We start from the raw sequence: 15,715 nt of genomic DNA, 5'->3' as shown, positions 1-15,715 counted from the left end.
CCCCTGCCCCAGCGCGGGCTCCGTCCCCGCCTGCACTTGCCCTGCCAGGCCAGGCCCCCCTTCCCGCCCCCTCAGGGCACGGCCCACCCCCACCCCACTGCGTCCCTGCTCTGCAGCCCCGGCACCCCCCTCGATCCTGTCCCACAGCCCTGCCGCCCCACGGCAGACCCCTGCCCGCCCCCCCAACGCCGGCTCGTACAGCCCCTGCTCACCCCGCTGGCCGCCAGCCCACAGCCCCGCCCCGATCCCCGCAGCAGCGCCCTGCTCACCCCGCTCGAACCCGGCCCCACCCGCCCTCGCGTTACCACAGACGCCGCGCGCCCGGCCGCGCCTCCGCCCTCCCTCCCCTGGCTCCGCCAGCGCGACCGCCCATTGGTCCGCGTCCTGCTGCTTAGCAACCGATCCCTTCCCTCCCCTCCACCGCGCCGTTCTGGCGTCATCTCTCCGCGCCCCTGGCGCGCCGGGGCCGGGTCGCTGGCGCGGTTGCCGGCGTGGGCCCGCTGCGCCATGGCGGAGGTGAAAGTGAAGCCGGAGGTCCCCGACCCCATGGATATAGAGAACAGGTGCGGGGCGGGTGGTGCCGGGGGTGGGCGCCCCGGTGGGAGGCACTCTGTGTGTCGAGGGGGAGGCTGCCGGGTGGTGAGGGCCCTGGTGGCGGGGGCGGGGAGCGGGCCGTGAAGGGGCGGGACGCGCTGGGGGTGTGTAGAGGCTGGCAGGGAGGCGAGGGGAGTGTCCTGAGGGGGGGAGGCGGCAGGTACAGGGTGTGCCGATGCCTTGGGGGGTGTTGGTCGAGGCCCGAGTGGTGGTCAGGAAATAGGGGCCGAAGGAGAGGTTTGCTGTTGCTGGGAACGCTGTGATTTGTGCTGGGGCTGGGAGGTGCTTGGGTCAGGTAACCCTTGGCTGCCCTGATGCCCTTCTGTTCTTGGAAAGGGGAGCTGTGGCTTTTCTGCATTAAGCAACTTTTTTCTAAAAGGTATTTCATCAGTATGTGCATTCTCTGACTAGCTAGCAATTCCTTCCCATCAGAACCTTTTGTGTAATGAAACTGTACAGGGAGCTCCAAGTCCATGTTGTTAATAATGAGAGCAACATAAAAGTAAAATAGAGCACCGTGTTCAGTGTTGTCACAAAGAGCGAAGGTAGTTTGTCCAGCAGTTGCAGAGCCATATTTATCAGCACAGGGAGTAGATGCTAAGGTCCCTCAATAGTTATGACCAAATAGGAGTTCACGGGTACTTTTCTCCTGAGTTGCTGTTCTTCCTCTTTTTTTCATTCTGACTCTAATACTGTTTGGATTTGGGTTTGGATGCAATTGAACATGATTTTAAACTTGTTTTTCTCCTCCCCCAGGATTATTGAGCTGTGTCATCAGTTCCCTCATGGTATCACAGACCAAGTGATCCAAAATGATATGCCTCACATGGAAGCTCAGCAGCGAGCCATGGCGATCAACAGGCTGCTCTCCATGGTAGGGTGACCTCACCTTCCTCATGTTACTTCAGCCATCCTTTCGTACACACAGTCTGCACGGTAGCAACCTCTTGGACAGGGCTGGCAAATCAATCTCTTTGGATTTAGCGGCGTTTGCCATAATGCACAGTTACCATAACTTACTTCTGGTTGCCATAAGCACTTATGATTGCCAAAGCTAATTAAAACATATCTCAAATTTTTCCATTCTGTAATATAAAGGTAACATGGATGTGGATATATCTATGTGGATTTCTAGGTGATGAAGCTACCAGTGAGAAGTACCACATTTTGTTTTTCTGATGTGTCTAGAGTTCTTTGGTCTTCTTTTCCCTGTGTATTACTTTGTAAAGCAGAATGTGATACAGTGGTCTAATGTAACAGTTGGGTGCAAGTGTAGTTGCAGTGGTTCGGCAGGTGGAAAGATGGCCACAGGTGATAACAACAAGGCCTCTTAATGATGGGGAATTAATTAGCTAGAGATAAAAAATGGATGTTAGCCCATGCTGTTATATGTGAAGGTCTTCTCTGAATCCCTCACAAAATGCCAGGGTTGTGGATTAGTCTGATAATAAACAGGTGAACCATCTCAAGGAATTTTTTTTTTTAATCTTCAGTAAATTTCCCACATCTCACTGAGCATTTCCCTTTACTGTATCAGGAGTCAGACTAAGATAAGAGTGAGGATCACAGTGAACTACTTCTGCCACAGGTTCAGGAACAGATAACAGCTGTTTAGTCTTGTTGGTTCAGTGTGGTGTAAACTTGAGTATCAGCTAAATGTTCAAGGTCTTTAAAGATCAAGATTCCTTTTGGTCTGTAGCTAGCTGCTTCATGGGTGTATAAAGTCAGGAAATAAAGCAGCCTGAGTGGTGCAGTCAAGAGAGCACTGCTGAAAAGAGGGGCACTTTCTTTCTCAGAAAGAGGAGTGTTGGAAAGTATCCAAACTGAGCAAAGTGTGGTGTTTTGGTTTATTTTTTAATAACTGAAATTTCTCAGCTTGGACCATACTAGGTAGCACTGGAAGTAATCTGATCTCTGTTTCTTTGGTGTTTCTATTACAGATGTGAGGTTTACCAATACATTGGATGTGACCTTGTGTGTTCAATAACTTTTGAAAGGACTGGCTAGGTTTCACAATGAGGCTTTGAAGATAGTTAAGTTTCTAGGTTGTGATAAAAATAGATGCCTTGGGGAGTGTGTGGGGAGATCTAGTAAGTACCTCAAACATGGGGAAAAACTGCAGTGAGAGCTCAGCCTTATTAAGCATCAGGTACTTCACTTGAGATCAGCTGCAAGTACTTCATCTGTAGAAAAGCATTGAAGGGGGTCATCTTGAGGTGTGAGCTTCCATCAACCACATAACACAAATCTGTAAGAAATGAGGCTGTAACTGTGGGGAGAGGATTAGCTGGCAATGAAAGGGTGAATGTTAGTTTATGCTGTTATACATAGTTGTGCTCTTGGGCTTCTCTAATTGTTTGCCCCTTCAAAATAGAAATGAGAATTTTCCTGGCCTAGGCACAAGTGTCAAGGACAGAACAAATGTTTTGTGTGTGAGAGATGCTGGTAATTTGCCTCTGAGAGGCACTGATGATCCTGGTTGGCAGTTTTCCAGTGATCTCTGCTTAGTAAAAAAACAGAACTTTGCTACTGGAACTCAGAATTGTTCAAAGCTTGTGCAGCAGAGTGATTTCCAGGTAGCCGTGCAAATGAGTGTGTTGGTGGAAAATGAGAGCAAAGTATACAAGAACTTGATGTCCCTCGTACAATGTGAAAGTTAGGAGAAATAATAGGAAGTGCATAGGTGTTGTGAGAAGGGTCAGGAACTGTATTTGTTTTTTCTGATAGCTGACAAGTGGATACTTGTCGGGGGAAAAAAATATCCTCAAGGGTATTATTATTTCCAGTGGTTAGAAATGTTAGTTTTGCCTTTATTCAGCTGACATGAAATAAGGTTTTTATTTTAGAAGTTTAGAAGATTCTTGCCATGTTCTGAAATGAACTATTTGAAGGAAAGTAAATGCATTGTGCCCATCTCTCCTAGGGGCAACTGGACCTTCTCAGGAGCAATGCAGGTCTCCTCTATAGAATCAAAGAGTCTCAAAATGCAAGGTAAGCCTCGTATTTACTGGATAAATACATTTGGAACACAATTCTGCAACTCACGTGCAGCATTGCAAAGATACTCAGCAATGTAATATGGATTCTGTAACATGGATGTCACAGAACATAACCACTTGTTTCAGGAGGATACGCTTAACTCCCCTGAGCTGACCCTGAAAACTGTTTTCAGTAGAGTGGTGTCTACTGAACAGAGGGTGCCATGGGACTATAGCTCTAACTTCCTAGCAGAGTTCCTGGTCCAGATGACGGCAAAGTGATTTGCGCAAACATTTGTATATGCTCAGGTGAAATCCAGCCGAAGCCTGATCAAACCATCTCCAAACCGTGGTTCTCTGGTCTTCCTCACTGCTCACCTTACAGGATTAGCACTCATATTTACACCTGTTCCAGGAGGCCACTTGAACTCATGCTCTTTGATTCATTAAAATGTACCATCAAACAGCATCTTGGGATGCCTATGGAAGTCTGAGTAAAAGATGCCAAGAAATATCCTTCAAAATTATCCTTAGTGCAGGCATGTCATCCTTTCTTTCAAATGCTTTAGAAAAAGACTGCTGAGTTCAGCCTTTCTCAGACCAGTGAAAAGGCATGTTTTAGAGTTGGGAGCATGCTACTGTCCCTTTGAAGATGTTCTGTCTAGAGACAGCTTATCCTAAATTATGCTCTGTGCTGTGTTTGACCTTCCACAGTTGTGTTAGTACGTGACTCCAAATTCCCCATTGTTATGACAAGTTGAGTGACTCCTGCTTAGTCACTTTCCTTTCATACTGTGCTCTTTTCTCTTTACTGTGGCTTCTCGCTGGCAAGCTTGGTTTGATCCGGAGAGGTTTAGTGTCATGTATTATATTGGCCAATGGCTGGTTTATTGTGTAGGGTTGTTTTTTTGTTGGTTTTTTTTTTTCTTTGCACATTGTTTTTTTTCATAGTAGTTGTTTTAAGTTTAAAACAAATCTTACTTCTTTCAAATTTTGGACCTTTCAAAAATCCTGATGTCTGTCTTATTTTACAGTAAAATGAAAGGCTCTGACAATCAAGAGAAGCTGGTTTACCAAATTATAGAAGATGCAGGCAACAAAGGTAGTTTAAATAAATTAGAATTGTAAATGATACTAACTCTGTTTACTTATGGTACCATTCCTGTCCAAACTTTTAAATGCTTGTCCAGACAATACAAATATAAAATCTAGAGTCCCCATACCAGATCTGTAGCTAATGTTCCATGTGTCTGCTTTTTAAAAACGAAAGAGAAGATGACACATTTCTCTATTAAAAAAACAACCTATCCTGGTTGACTTTTTGGGGGAGGCTCTTTCAGAATACTTGGAGTATGAATTAAGAGTTATCTATGGGACTGTCAAGCTGAGGAATCTGCAGAACACTCACTACTTAAATCTGATATAGATATCACATTTTAACAGGTGTACTGCCAGCAGAAACCACTGTTAGTAACTACGTTTTCTCAGCAATCGTTGCACACTATGGTTGAGAGATGGCAGGTGGAACCGGCTGTCATATTTTTGTTGAAGCAAACACTAGTTACTTAAAAACGCAAGAACATTTCTGTGACGTTTTCGTGTTGGCAGTGAAATGGGGTCCACTTGTAAGAGCTCTCGGAAGAGAGGTAAAGGGCAGAAGGACAGTGTGGTGGTTGTGGTATGTGTTTCTTGGTTTTGTCAGTTGTTTTGTTCTGTCTCCTTCTGTCCCTTCCCCCATTTTCCTGGCATCAGCTGGGATAGAGTTAATTTTCTTCCTGGCAGCTGGTTAGTGCCGTGTTTTGGATTTAGGATGAGAATAATGTTGATAACACACTGATGGTTTTAGTTGTTGTCAAGGTCTTTTCAACTTCTTATACTGCCCTGCTAGTAAGTAGGCTGGGGGTGCACAAGCAGGTGGGAGGGGACATGGCTAGGACAGCTGACCTCAACTGTCCAACGGGATATTCCATACCATATGAGGTCATGCTCAGTATATATCTTGGACGAAGCTAGCCAGGGACTTGGACCGTGGCTCAGGGACTAGCTGGGCATCGGTGGTCTCTGGGTGGTGAGCAATTGTGCTGTGCATTGCTTGTTTTGTATATTACTATTATTATTTCTGTCATATTAAACTGTCTTTATGTCAACCCACAAGTTTTACCTTTTTTTAATTTCCTCAATTCTCTCCCCCCATCCCACTGGTGGGGAGGAGTGAGCAAATGGCTGTGTGGTTGTTTTAACTGCCTACTGGGTTAAACGATGACACCTTCCTTTTGCTGGGAGGGGTAGGATTGAGGATACATCCTGTGATTGGCAAGCGAGTCAAGCAATGTTGTGATGTGGCTTTTGGTTTGTGAGTATGTACAGAAACAAATGGTTTCTTCTATTCATTTCTGTTCACATCTCTGCTTTTTGAACAGGTATTTGGAGCAGGGACATTAGGTACAAAAGTAATTTGCCTTTAACGGAGATCAACAAGATACTGAAAAACTTGGAAAGCAAGAAACTAATTAAAGCAGTTAAATCTGTGGCAGTAAGTATTTTGTGACTTTTTTGTAACAATTTCAAGCGCTTGCTGCATGCTGCGTATGTTTGAACAGGGGACTGGGAGCGGAGAAGCCTCATTCTGCCTCCAGCTTTCTCACACTGACTGTGCACCAGTGTTTGACACCCTACCTTTAGTATGCAGGTTTGAGGTGCAACAGATATGAGAGGCTATAATGCTTATTTAACAATCAACATACTGCTAACAAACTGATTAATAAACATATCACTGTTAATATGCAGTTCTATCACTCTTGCCACCGCTACTAATTACACACCATTACTATCAAATTGCAGTTTTAGTTCTCATAATTCTTTCTTGCATGCAGCTGTTGTTATAGTTCTGTTACCTTTCACAAACCTCTCTCACTGCTTGCTGCTAACCTGCAGTTCTGTCATGGTTTTTCCTGTGCTTCCATACCTGATCTTTAGGATACAAACCGAGGGAACAGTCCGGTGGGTTTCCCTCCAGCATCCCAATAGGCTTGGGTCCACAGGTCAGCTTCTCTGCTGTCTGTAGGTGTCTATGCTCCTGTTCTCTGCATATCTTGCCCTCTCTTGTTCTCTGATTTTTATCTTATTCTGCTTTTTTGTTTCTTAGCCTTCTTTTCTACCACTCTTTTCTTCTTTCTCCACTCAATCTCCACGCAAATAAGCAACCTGCCCATAATTACTTTTTCTCCATTGGTCCCAGTGTTGCTGTACCACAATTTGTACTGAAGCAATCGCAGCCTTTTATATGGGATTGGTGATATGGTTACCTAGCTGCAAGTGGCCTTGCAAGGTTCCCGTCCCCTGGAGATCCTGAAACTCCCTCTAGTTAACTGGTTCATACTGGATTTGTATTGTTTACTGTAAACAATTCAAAGACATTTGATTCTGTTTTAGTCTTGATTACTTTGTTCCAGTTACTGAAGTACTTTCTTATGTGCAAACAGTCCAAGTACCAGAGTAGGGATTATCCTTTTCCATGCTTTTTCTCACACTGTTATAATGCTCATGCAGCATCCTGCTCTCCCTTACCTGCTTAATTACAAGTCATTGGCATTGGCATGTTCTTTGGACATTTTCGTGGTTTCCAGCAGAGCCTCTGTCTTGTTGCAGGGCCTCGTAAACCAGGAAGACCACTTCTTTGTGAACTCTTGGAAGTTTTATGTTGTGTGCCTTTTCTATGTGCTGGTCTAATCTGTACCATGGAGGCAATACCTTGGCTTCCATGTGTGGGTTTTTTGGTTGGTTTTTTTTGGGGGGGGCGGGGGGGAGCAGGGGAGGAGAGGTGAGGGTGACTTCCTAAATGAAAATAAAATGGAGATAAAGAAGTTGGATATAGAGAAGCAATAGTCTTTTCATTTTCTTGTGAGATACTGGCTTCGTCTAGTCATACAGGGGACGTAACGCTGCTAAAATTGCTTCAGTGGTTGCTGAGCAGTCCTTTGGATGACTGTTATCCTCTAACTGTCTGACTGCTAACGTCAGGGCTGAGGCAGCATTCCCATTCACCCTGTCTAAGTGTGGCAGTAAGGAGAGGGCTTGCAAGGGCTAACTTCAGCAGCAGGGCTTAATCATGTAAGGGTCCTCCTGTCATCAATGCATGGGTTGTCTCTTGCAGAAACAGCTGTAAGCCTCTCTGTTAAGTTTGTCTTTGCTGTCTTCTAAAGACAGTTTCCTGTCCTCCTTTGACTGTGGAGGGGGATTAGAGTCAATAGGTTAAAATTAAACTCTGAGATCTTCTTCAGTGAGGCTTGTACTGTGTGCACATTGTTAGTGAGATTGTCTCCTCTAACACTATGTTCCAAAGTTATTAGGAATCTGAATGCATCAATCTTCTCTTATCTCCATCTTGCCTGAGGGTCAAACATGTTAATGATAGCTTGAGTCAGCTGGATTGCTGTGCCCCAGGTTTTAGGAGTAATGAACTATCTATTTTGCAGATACCTTCTTAAATCTTCCTTTCTTATGGAAGATGTTCAGCTATTAAGACCTGTGCACTTTTCTTTAACAGGCATCCAAGAAGAAGGTGTATATGCTATATAACCTCCAGCCTGACCGCTCGGTGACTGGTGGGGCTTGGTACAGTGACCAAGACTTTGAGTCTGAATTTGTGGAGGTGTTAAATCAACAGTGTTTTAAATTTCTACAGAGTAAGGTGAGTTGCCACAACAAAAGTTACCCTCTGTTTGTTTTGTGCAAGTGATTTTTTTCTTTATAAAACAAGTGACAGGCAAGGCTTAAGTTTTCCGTAGTGCTTTCTGTAAGTGTTGGCCATTGTTGTGACTGGATTGGCAAATCTGTACTGGATTGTGTTTGTCACAGCAAGTGTGATAGTGTTGCATTTTAATAATGCATATTTTTGCACCCTGTACCAGGAGTGAAGCCTTCTGTCTCCAAAGTCCAATGACAAGCTAGGCAGCAAAGAACACAGGGCCAAAAAGCCTAGCAAAAGTCACTGTTTTCCCTGCAGAGCTCCTAATTTCTGAGAGGGTGGAAGGCACAAGTCAGTCAGCATTGCCTACAAGACAATTTTCTCTAGTATAACTGCAGGGGAAGCCTGTTCTCCATTAAATAAGTCCTATGCATATTGCAGCATTTCTCTGTTCCATTAAAATGTATTTTGACTGGGACTGGTTAAAGCAGAAACTTTTTTGTGTCAAAAAAAGCCAGATGCTGATATTCCTTCATATTAATCCAAATCATTGTAAATTTTATGTTATATTTAGTGTAAAATTGTGTTTGGTTGTACACTGTATTGCCTCATGTACATCAGTCTTAAGGATATAGCATTTAAATGCTATATAAAAAACATGTCCCAGAAATGGTTTGGAAATCAACTTTTATATTTCAGTCTGCCTGAAACTGAACAATGAAGGAGGCTCTTGGCAGTGAGTACTGACTATAACTCATTTTGCATTTTCTCAGGCAGAAGCAGCTCGAGAGAGCAAACAGAACCCCATGATACAGAGGAACAGCTCATTTGCCTCATCCCATGAGGTGTGGAAATACATCTGTGAACTGGGTATCAGTAAGGTCAGAATAGATTCATCTTACTACTCTCAAAATTCTCAGTGCATGACTAGCTGCAGGAGTTGGTTCCTGCAGATTGGTGAGGGTCCAATAAGTGCTACGCTTACTGTACTGGAAGTGGGCTTTGCTGCTTTACTGCTTTTTGAGGAGGGACATCGGTGCTGCATGAGATTCCAGGGTAGTTTGTACATGTGGGTTTTCAAAGATGTATAAAAGAATTAGTATTCATATCCTCATTGATGGGAACTGGAGTAAGTTTTCCTTTAACAGTCTCAACCAGTTTATATTTTATAATTTCTCTCAAGTTTGCCTACGCACTTCAAGCAGTTTTAGGGGAGGGGGGAAAAAAAAGGAGAAAAGAAGCCCCCACAATTATTGGTGATCATCAACAGGCATCTCTTCAGTGGTCAGTCAGTCTGTCTTCATTCAGGATCATTTTCCTGTAAAACTGGAAATGTATTGTGCTAGGATGATGCTGAGACTTGAGATGCATAGGGAAGTTCTTTTTGGTAAGCCAAGGCTAGTATAATCCAAAAGTGCTCAGGAGGCAGGAGGTGTGGGTGTTTGCTTTTCTTTTTGTATCTGCACTACCCCATAAAGTGCCCAGCGAGAGCGATGCCTGTATCTGGGCTAGATTAGGACTCTAAGGATTTGTTACTCGTGGTGTTTGCTCATTTCCTCCTTGCAGGAGTTACTGGCATGCATCTTAATATTTATTTCACAAATTATTTCTTAGGTAGAGTTGTCAATGGAAGACATTGAAACCATTTTAAATACGCTAATATATGATGGAAAAGTGGAGATGACTATTATTGCTGCAAAGGAAGGAATGGTAGGCAGTGTGGATGGACAGATGAAGTTGTACAGAGCCGTTAGTCCTCTCATACAACCCACTGGATTAGTCAGGACGCCCTGTGGACTCTGCCCCGTAAGTAACTAATTCTGTGTACGAATAGGTGCGTACATGCAAATTTTGAATACAATCCTGCAAATGGCCAGCTGGCACCTTGCCAGGTTATGTCCCTGAGTGATCCTTGTGATTTTCTAAGCCAACTACCCTTATGAGTGTTAACCATGATGCCCAGCTATGGTGTAAGGGGCAGGGTCTTTAGACCAGGATGTTTCCCGCTTATATCCCATCTCCTTACTGGACTGTATGTGAAAGGGTGCTGTCAAGTATAGTCTGTTCCAAATTATATTATTTTCTGATCCTAAGTTTGCCTGTTTATGTTTTTTAACAAGCTAACTTATTTCTGTCTAGCTTTTGGTGTCTCCTACTTGGATTGTTTGCTGATATGTAGGTAAAACTTGCCAGTGTGTCCGTTTGCATCATTTACTACAGCAGGGTCTGTTTTGCCTCTCTTCCTCAGAGCTGGCATAGGGCTTCTGAGACTTTGGCTTCTGTTAGGCTACAGGTTTCTACTGGGGAAGGAGTAGAAAACATGCGAGCATGTTATTTCCAGTTAGATCATGCTTGCTGTATATAATTACTGACGCAGGGTTTTCTTTTGCAGGTTTTTGATGATTGTCATGAAGGTGGTGAGATTTCTCCATCAAACTGTATTTATATGACAGAGTGGCTGGAGTTTTAAGTGAAAGAAAACTGTAAAGTGGATTCATCCTTCACAGCCAAGGTGATGAAGCAGCTTGCTTTTTTAAAAGTGGACTTCTAAATTTGTGAGCAACTTCAGGACATGGAGTGACTGTTTTTAATGAAATACAAAGCAGCAGTGGACTGGAAGTTGAGTCAACGCTGAAGATCAAGGCTGAAGTGAAAATGTATATCCGTTCCTTGTACCAAAAATTGGTTGTGTGACTTAAAGTGCCATAGAACAGCTGGGTGGTGATGCATCACTTCCAAGGGTTGTGTCAGGTACTCTATAAATGCTTATTCTGAATGAGAGAAAATAAGTCATTAGCTCGTTGGTAAAACTTGCTAATGAGTGTTGCCAAGAATGAGATCCCAAACTTTGCTTTCAGACTAATGCTGCTGGTGGGTGCTGAAGTCCTAAAGCTGACACTTTTCTCCCATGATAGCTACCATTTAATTGAAGACTAAGACTCTGATGCAGGCAAGATCCTAAATATGGCAAACAGAACTCACTGAGTCTTTATTATCTTTCTTACCCACTTATTTATCATTAAACCTCTGATTTTTCCTGTGTACATCTGTGTTTAATTTCCTCCATTACTGCAATGTGATCATCTGTTGTATTTATTCCTTACCTAACAGCTACATGATCATCATCAAATCTATTTTGGTGTGTTCTGGCAGCTGCATCATGTACATGGATGAAATTTTGAGAAGTATTTTGGGAAGATGTGTTTTCCAGAAGAGAAAAAGAGTTCCTCTGGCCCGATGGTACAGGGAAAATCTTTATAGGTTATACGAATACTCTCAGGATTGAAAAAGATGACAATGACAGTTGTTTGTACATAAGTGTGGCCTCTGGCCTTGATTTGTGATCTGAGAAAGGCATGATACCAGCATACTATGAAAAAGCACAGTCTTCTCTTTCAGTGGTGTGGAGCCAATTTGTGTTTCTCTTAAGTGTGACCTCTCTGGCTCCTTCTGTGTGACTCTGTACTGATGAATGGGCAATAACATATAGACTGTGGTGTTGCCATAAGCATCGTGCCCAGGGTATGCTGGGCCATGGACCTCTGTGTCTGGTTTCCTCTGGCTATCGATTTCCATCTGGCAGTATTAGAGGGGTGGTATTGTCTTTGGAAAATGTAGGTTCAAATTCTACTTGTGATGTAAGCAGATTTTTGTACCAACTATGTTATGCTAATTTGTTTCTCCACCTCTTCCTTTACCTATAATCAAGCAACCTCTAGGGGAAAAAAAAAAAATCAGCTCCTTTTTCATAAATGAGAATATTGTGCATATATGGTACAGCCAGCTCTCCACCATCCAGAATAAGAGAGCCGAGATGAAGTACTAGCAGCCAGGGTAGTGTAGACACATGAACTGTGCAGAGACAGTCTGGTCCCAGTGCAAATTGCTACCTGTGGCTTAATCTTGCTGTTCCCAGGCTGGATCTGTCTACAACTACTCAGTATCTTCATGATAGCCTCCCAGTACTGGGAAACAATTAGTGGGTCAAGCACAACACCGGACCAGTTGCATCTAGCTATTTTAAAAATTCCCTCTCTGAAAGTAAGCCTTCCTGGATGCTGTGTTGGGAGGGCAATGGTCAGACACCTCTACAACTGAGTTACCAGCATGCTGGGTTATCTGACCATAAGTATTAAAGACTGGGCTAACATAGATTTTGGAAGACAGCTTACCTAGCAAGGGTAGGAGACTTTACATCAGCTATTTCAATAGTGTCTAGGAATTTGCCCTTTCTAAAACCAGTCTGGATCCCATATAAGTGTTCAAATCTTGCTTGATTCTCCGTTTTCCTACTTAGAGTGTGGGTTGTGGACAGAAGGCTAACGGTGCTAAGTGCTGTGCAAAGAATTAAAGAAAAAAGCTTTCTGTCCCATCCAGGGATGGTATAGATACAGAGGCAAAGGCTGGGAGCAGCTAGGCATGCTGTCTCCAACTGCGTGATAAGCTGGCGTGTCCATGGAAGGAGTCTGATTGTATTAGCTGCTGTGAGCACTCACAGCCGGCTCTTTGTTGCAGTGTTGTCTCCAGGTGACAGGGATATGTATCTCTACAGAGGCAGGACAGCTCTTACAAAAGAGATGGGGTGAAACGATGTGATGTTTGTTCTTTCTTTGCCCCCTATAACCACTTGGCACGCTGAAGCATGAGGAAAACGCTGCTCACTTCACTGGAGGGAGCCTTAACCTCAGCTTCAGACATCTGTTATGTGGCCAAAGGTAATTTCATTGAGGTGTGGGGCTTTGTCTTCCTGCGTTCAAAGAGGGCCTAACACAATGGGGGCCTGAATCCTGCTGCTGCAGAGATAACACCTTGTTTGTGCTCTGCTGCAGCTAGAAGATAGCTTTCAGGGAAACAATACGTCTTTATCATGCAGGCATGTCACTTTATGCAGTATAACCATATTCATTGACAATAAGAAAAAGGAGAGAGAGCTTGTCATCAGTGAACAGCTTTAGGAAGTAGAGAGCCAGTTTATTAAGCTTTTTAAACCCAAATGGCCCAGAATTTATCTGGTTTAGATGACCTTTGTGGAAGCAGTAACAAGACTTCTCAAATTTGGGAAAAAAACCCATGGATATAGATAAAAGTAAAGCAATTTCACTTTCCTATCTGTAAAATAGGAATCTGTCTGATCTATTTCTAAATGAATTAGAGGAACCATCTTTCTGTCACTCTGGTTCTTCATTAACTTGGCTAATCTATCAGCCTGTAATTCTTTTTAAAAAAGGGAATAAATGCTAAAAGGTAACATTAATGGTCTGGTCTTTTTCTGACTCCTTAAGTTTCTTCAGTCTTCTCATCTACCTGGCAAAGCTGTCCCTTTTACAAACTGGTATGAAACGTAATGTTTTGAGGAAGCTACAATACTAGCTCTGGTACCGAATGTGAAAATGTTTGTACAGAAAGCTAAGAGTTAAAGTTAACCCTCACAACACGGATGATCACTTGGAAGCATGACCTGCTAATTTTTTCACACAAGCCTCATACAAGAGGTCACAGTTCAGCTGATGCAGGACCAGGAGGTACCTCCTGGGTCGGAGAGCTCATCCCTGTTTTCATGAGCCCTGGGCTGAGCAGACCCTGACCAGGCTGTTCTGAGCAGTTTCCTCGCTACTGGTAACAGACTGTACAGAAGCAAGTTGGAGGGTGGTCACACCCAAATGCCATTTTCACATGGAATCAAGTGCAAAATTGCTTTTTATTTCCAAGAGAAACATTAACTAAAGTACCAGGCTGTATTGTGAACTGAGGGAGAGAGTACAGCTCACAGGTACTGTTTAACATGTCGAGCCTTTACAGTCCAAAGTTTAAAACATTAATGGCAAACTTGAAGCTTTGATAATGAAAACACTTACCCCGTGGCTGAGTGGCTGTTTGGTTTTTCCTGGTTTTGTGTTGTGTGGGGTTTTTATTTATTTATTTACTCTGATGATAAACTCTTGTGCCTGTTGGAGGTGTTAAGCGTGACGGTTGTTCATTTCGTGCTGTTCGAGTGCCACCTTCTGTCTCGTCCTGGTGTGGCTTCCCTAGGGCTCAAGAAAGGAAAGAGAAAACTCTTAAACCTTGCTCTGGTTTCCTGTTCTGCCACCTCATGCAGGGCAGTTTTTGGGAAGAAACAACAGCGAGTGGGGACAGCTGGGTCTCCTATCGCTGCCAAACACTTCATGCTTTGAAGGAGAATATAGACACCTTAACAGAGTTGTCCACCACACACAGACCACCTTCCCCTCATGCTTCACATGTCTAGGACCATCGCTTCATCTGTGAGAAACAGGTCGCCAGGCCCTCGGCCATGCTGGCAGCTTAGCCTGGAGGGACAAAAAAGTACTGTGAGAACCTCCACAGGTGCTGTCCAAGTTCTTGTTGAAAATGTACGATTCTTACCTGAGAAAGTTAATTATTGCACTTCGCCCGCTCTTCAGGAGATCCTGGGGGAGCAGGGAGGAGGGGAAGCGGAGCTCAAAGCATTCTCCTCTTTCAGTAGTTAAACAAAAAACAAGTTGGGGCTTATGTAGGTAGCCTGTGTTTTTCCCTTTCTCTCTTGCTTTTTGAGCAAGCTTTGCGAGTGTTTCAGGAAAACAGAAGAATGGGAAAGCCTTTACTTTAGTCATTTTGTCTAGAAACACAGGGCTTTAAGATTTTGCTCCTCTTGCAAACTCACAATAGTTGTGCAACATTTTAATTAATGCTAGTAGAATGGGCACAGCATAGTCTTGAAGCCCCGGGTCCCCGTAAGGCATTGTGCTTTGCTTTTGAGACATGGCAATGTAAGGAAGATGTAAAATGAAGGATGAACTAGCAACTCCAGAAGAGCAAATTTGCTTTGCCTCTTACTGATATTACTTGGAGACCAAGTTCTGGGTCTGAGGACGTTAACAACAGTAGTAATTTGAATTTCATACACTTTAGCATATAAACATAGGTAGCGTTTTACTGTTTTTTTTATTCCCACTGTATTTGTGACCTTTCTGTTCCATGTTCAGATTTTACACAAGCAAATTTAACCCCTGCAGAGCACGCAACTTGCCTTATGTTAGGATCTGGGAAGGCAATATTAATGTCCAGCTCAGACAGCATCTTGTTTTACTTTGTTTTGGACCTGGAACATTGTTCTCCACTGTTAGATGCTTTAGTAGAAAATATACCTTTTCTGACCTGGGAAGAAGGAATCTTGGTTGAAGCCGTTTCCTCAAGCATTGCCTGGATAATGCCAATCTCCCTGTGGAATTCTGTGTTCTAAAAATGGCCCCTATCTGTGTACTTACACGGTTCTGCTCCATATCTGTCAGCCAATTCCTTCTGTCCTTTCCAGGGAAGGGAAGAAGGGATAGATCCACACTCTACAATAGCCCAATGGCAATTCCATTGAATCTTCTTCCACTGCCAGGGTCTGTTGAAATATCTTGAGGGGCACAGAGAACAGAGTTGAAAAAGTTGTCATTCTCAACAGTTTGTT

At 43.6% G+C, this 15,715-nt stretch overlaps 1 protein-coding gene across 3 annotated transcripts; it reads left to right on the top strand.

The window, feature by feature from the left end:
• Window positions 1-429: 429 nt before the first annotated feature.
• POLR3F (RNA polymerase III subunit F) lies at window positions 430-14,134 on the top strand. 3 transcript variants are annotated; one of them, XR_012834755.1, is made up of 10 exons: window positions 430-563; window positions 1,351-1,468; window positions 3,518-3,585; window positions 4,607-4,674; window positions 5,993-6,105; window positions 8,119-8,262; window positions 9,033-9,140; window positions 9,874-10,065; window positions 10,652-11,010; window positions 11,371-14,134. XR_012834755.1 is itself a non-coding variant. In XM_075749493.1 (9 exons), the coding sequence occupies exons 1-9, from the start codon at window positions 508-510 to the stop codon at window positions 10,727-10,729; spliced, it is 909 nt and encodes a 302-aa protein (XP_075605608.1). In that variant the 5' UTR covers window positions 430-507; the 3' UTR covers window positions 10,730-11,303. The 3 variants fall into 3 exon arrangements, 2 of the variants coding, with proteins under 2 accessions (XP_075605608.1, XP_075605607.1); XM_075749493.1 differs by lacking the exon at window positions 11,371-14,134 and having other exon boundaries at window positions 9,033-9,104; window positions 10,652-11,303; XM_075749492.1 differs by lacking the exon at window positions 11,371-14,134 and having other exon boundaries at window positions 10,652-11,303.
• Window positions 14,135-15,715: the final 1,581 nt, after the last annotated feature.

This window comes from Balearica regulorum, chromosome 3 (assembly GCF_011004875.1).
Source record: "Balearica regulorum gibbericeps isolate bBalReg1 chromosome 3, bBalReg1.pri, whole genome shotgun sequence".
Lineage (NCBI taxonomy): Eukaryota > Metazoa > Chordata > Aves > Gruiformes > Gruidae > Balearica > Balearica regulorum.
Note: the sequence above shows the minus strand (reverse complement) of the source record. Positions and strands in the feature narration are given on the sequence as shown.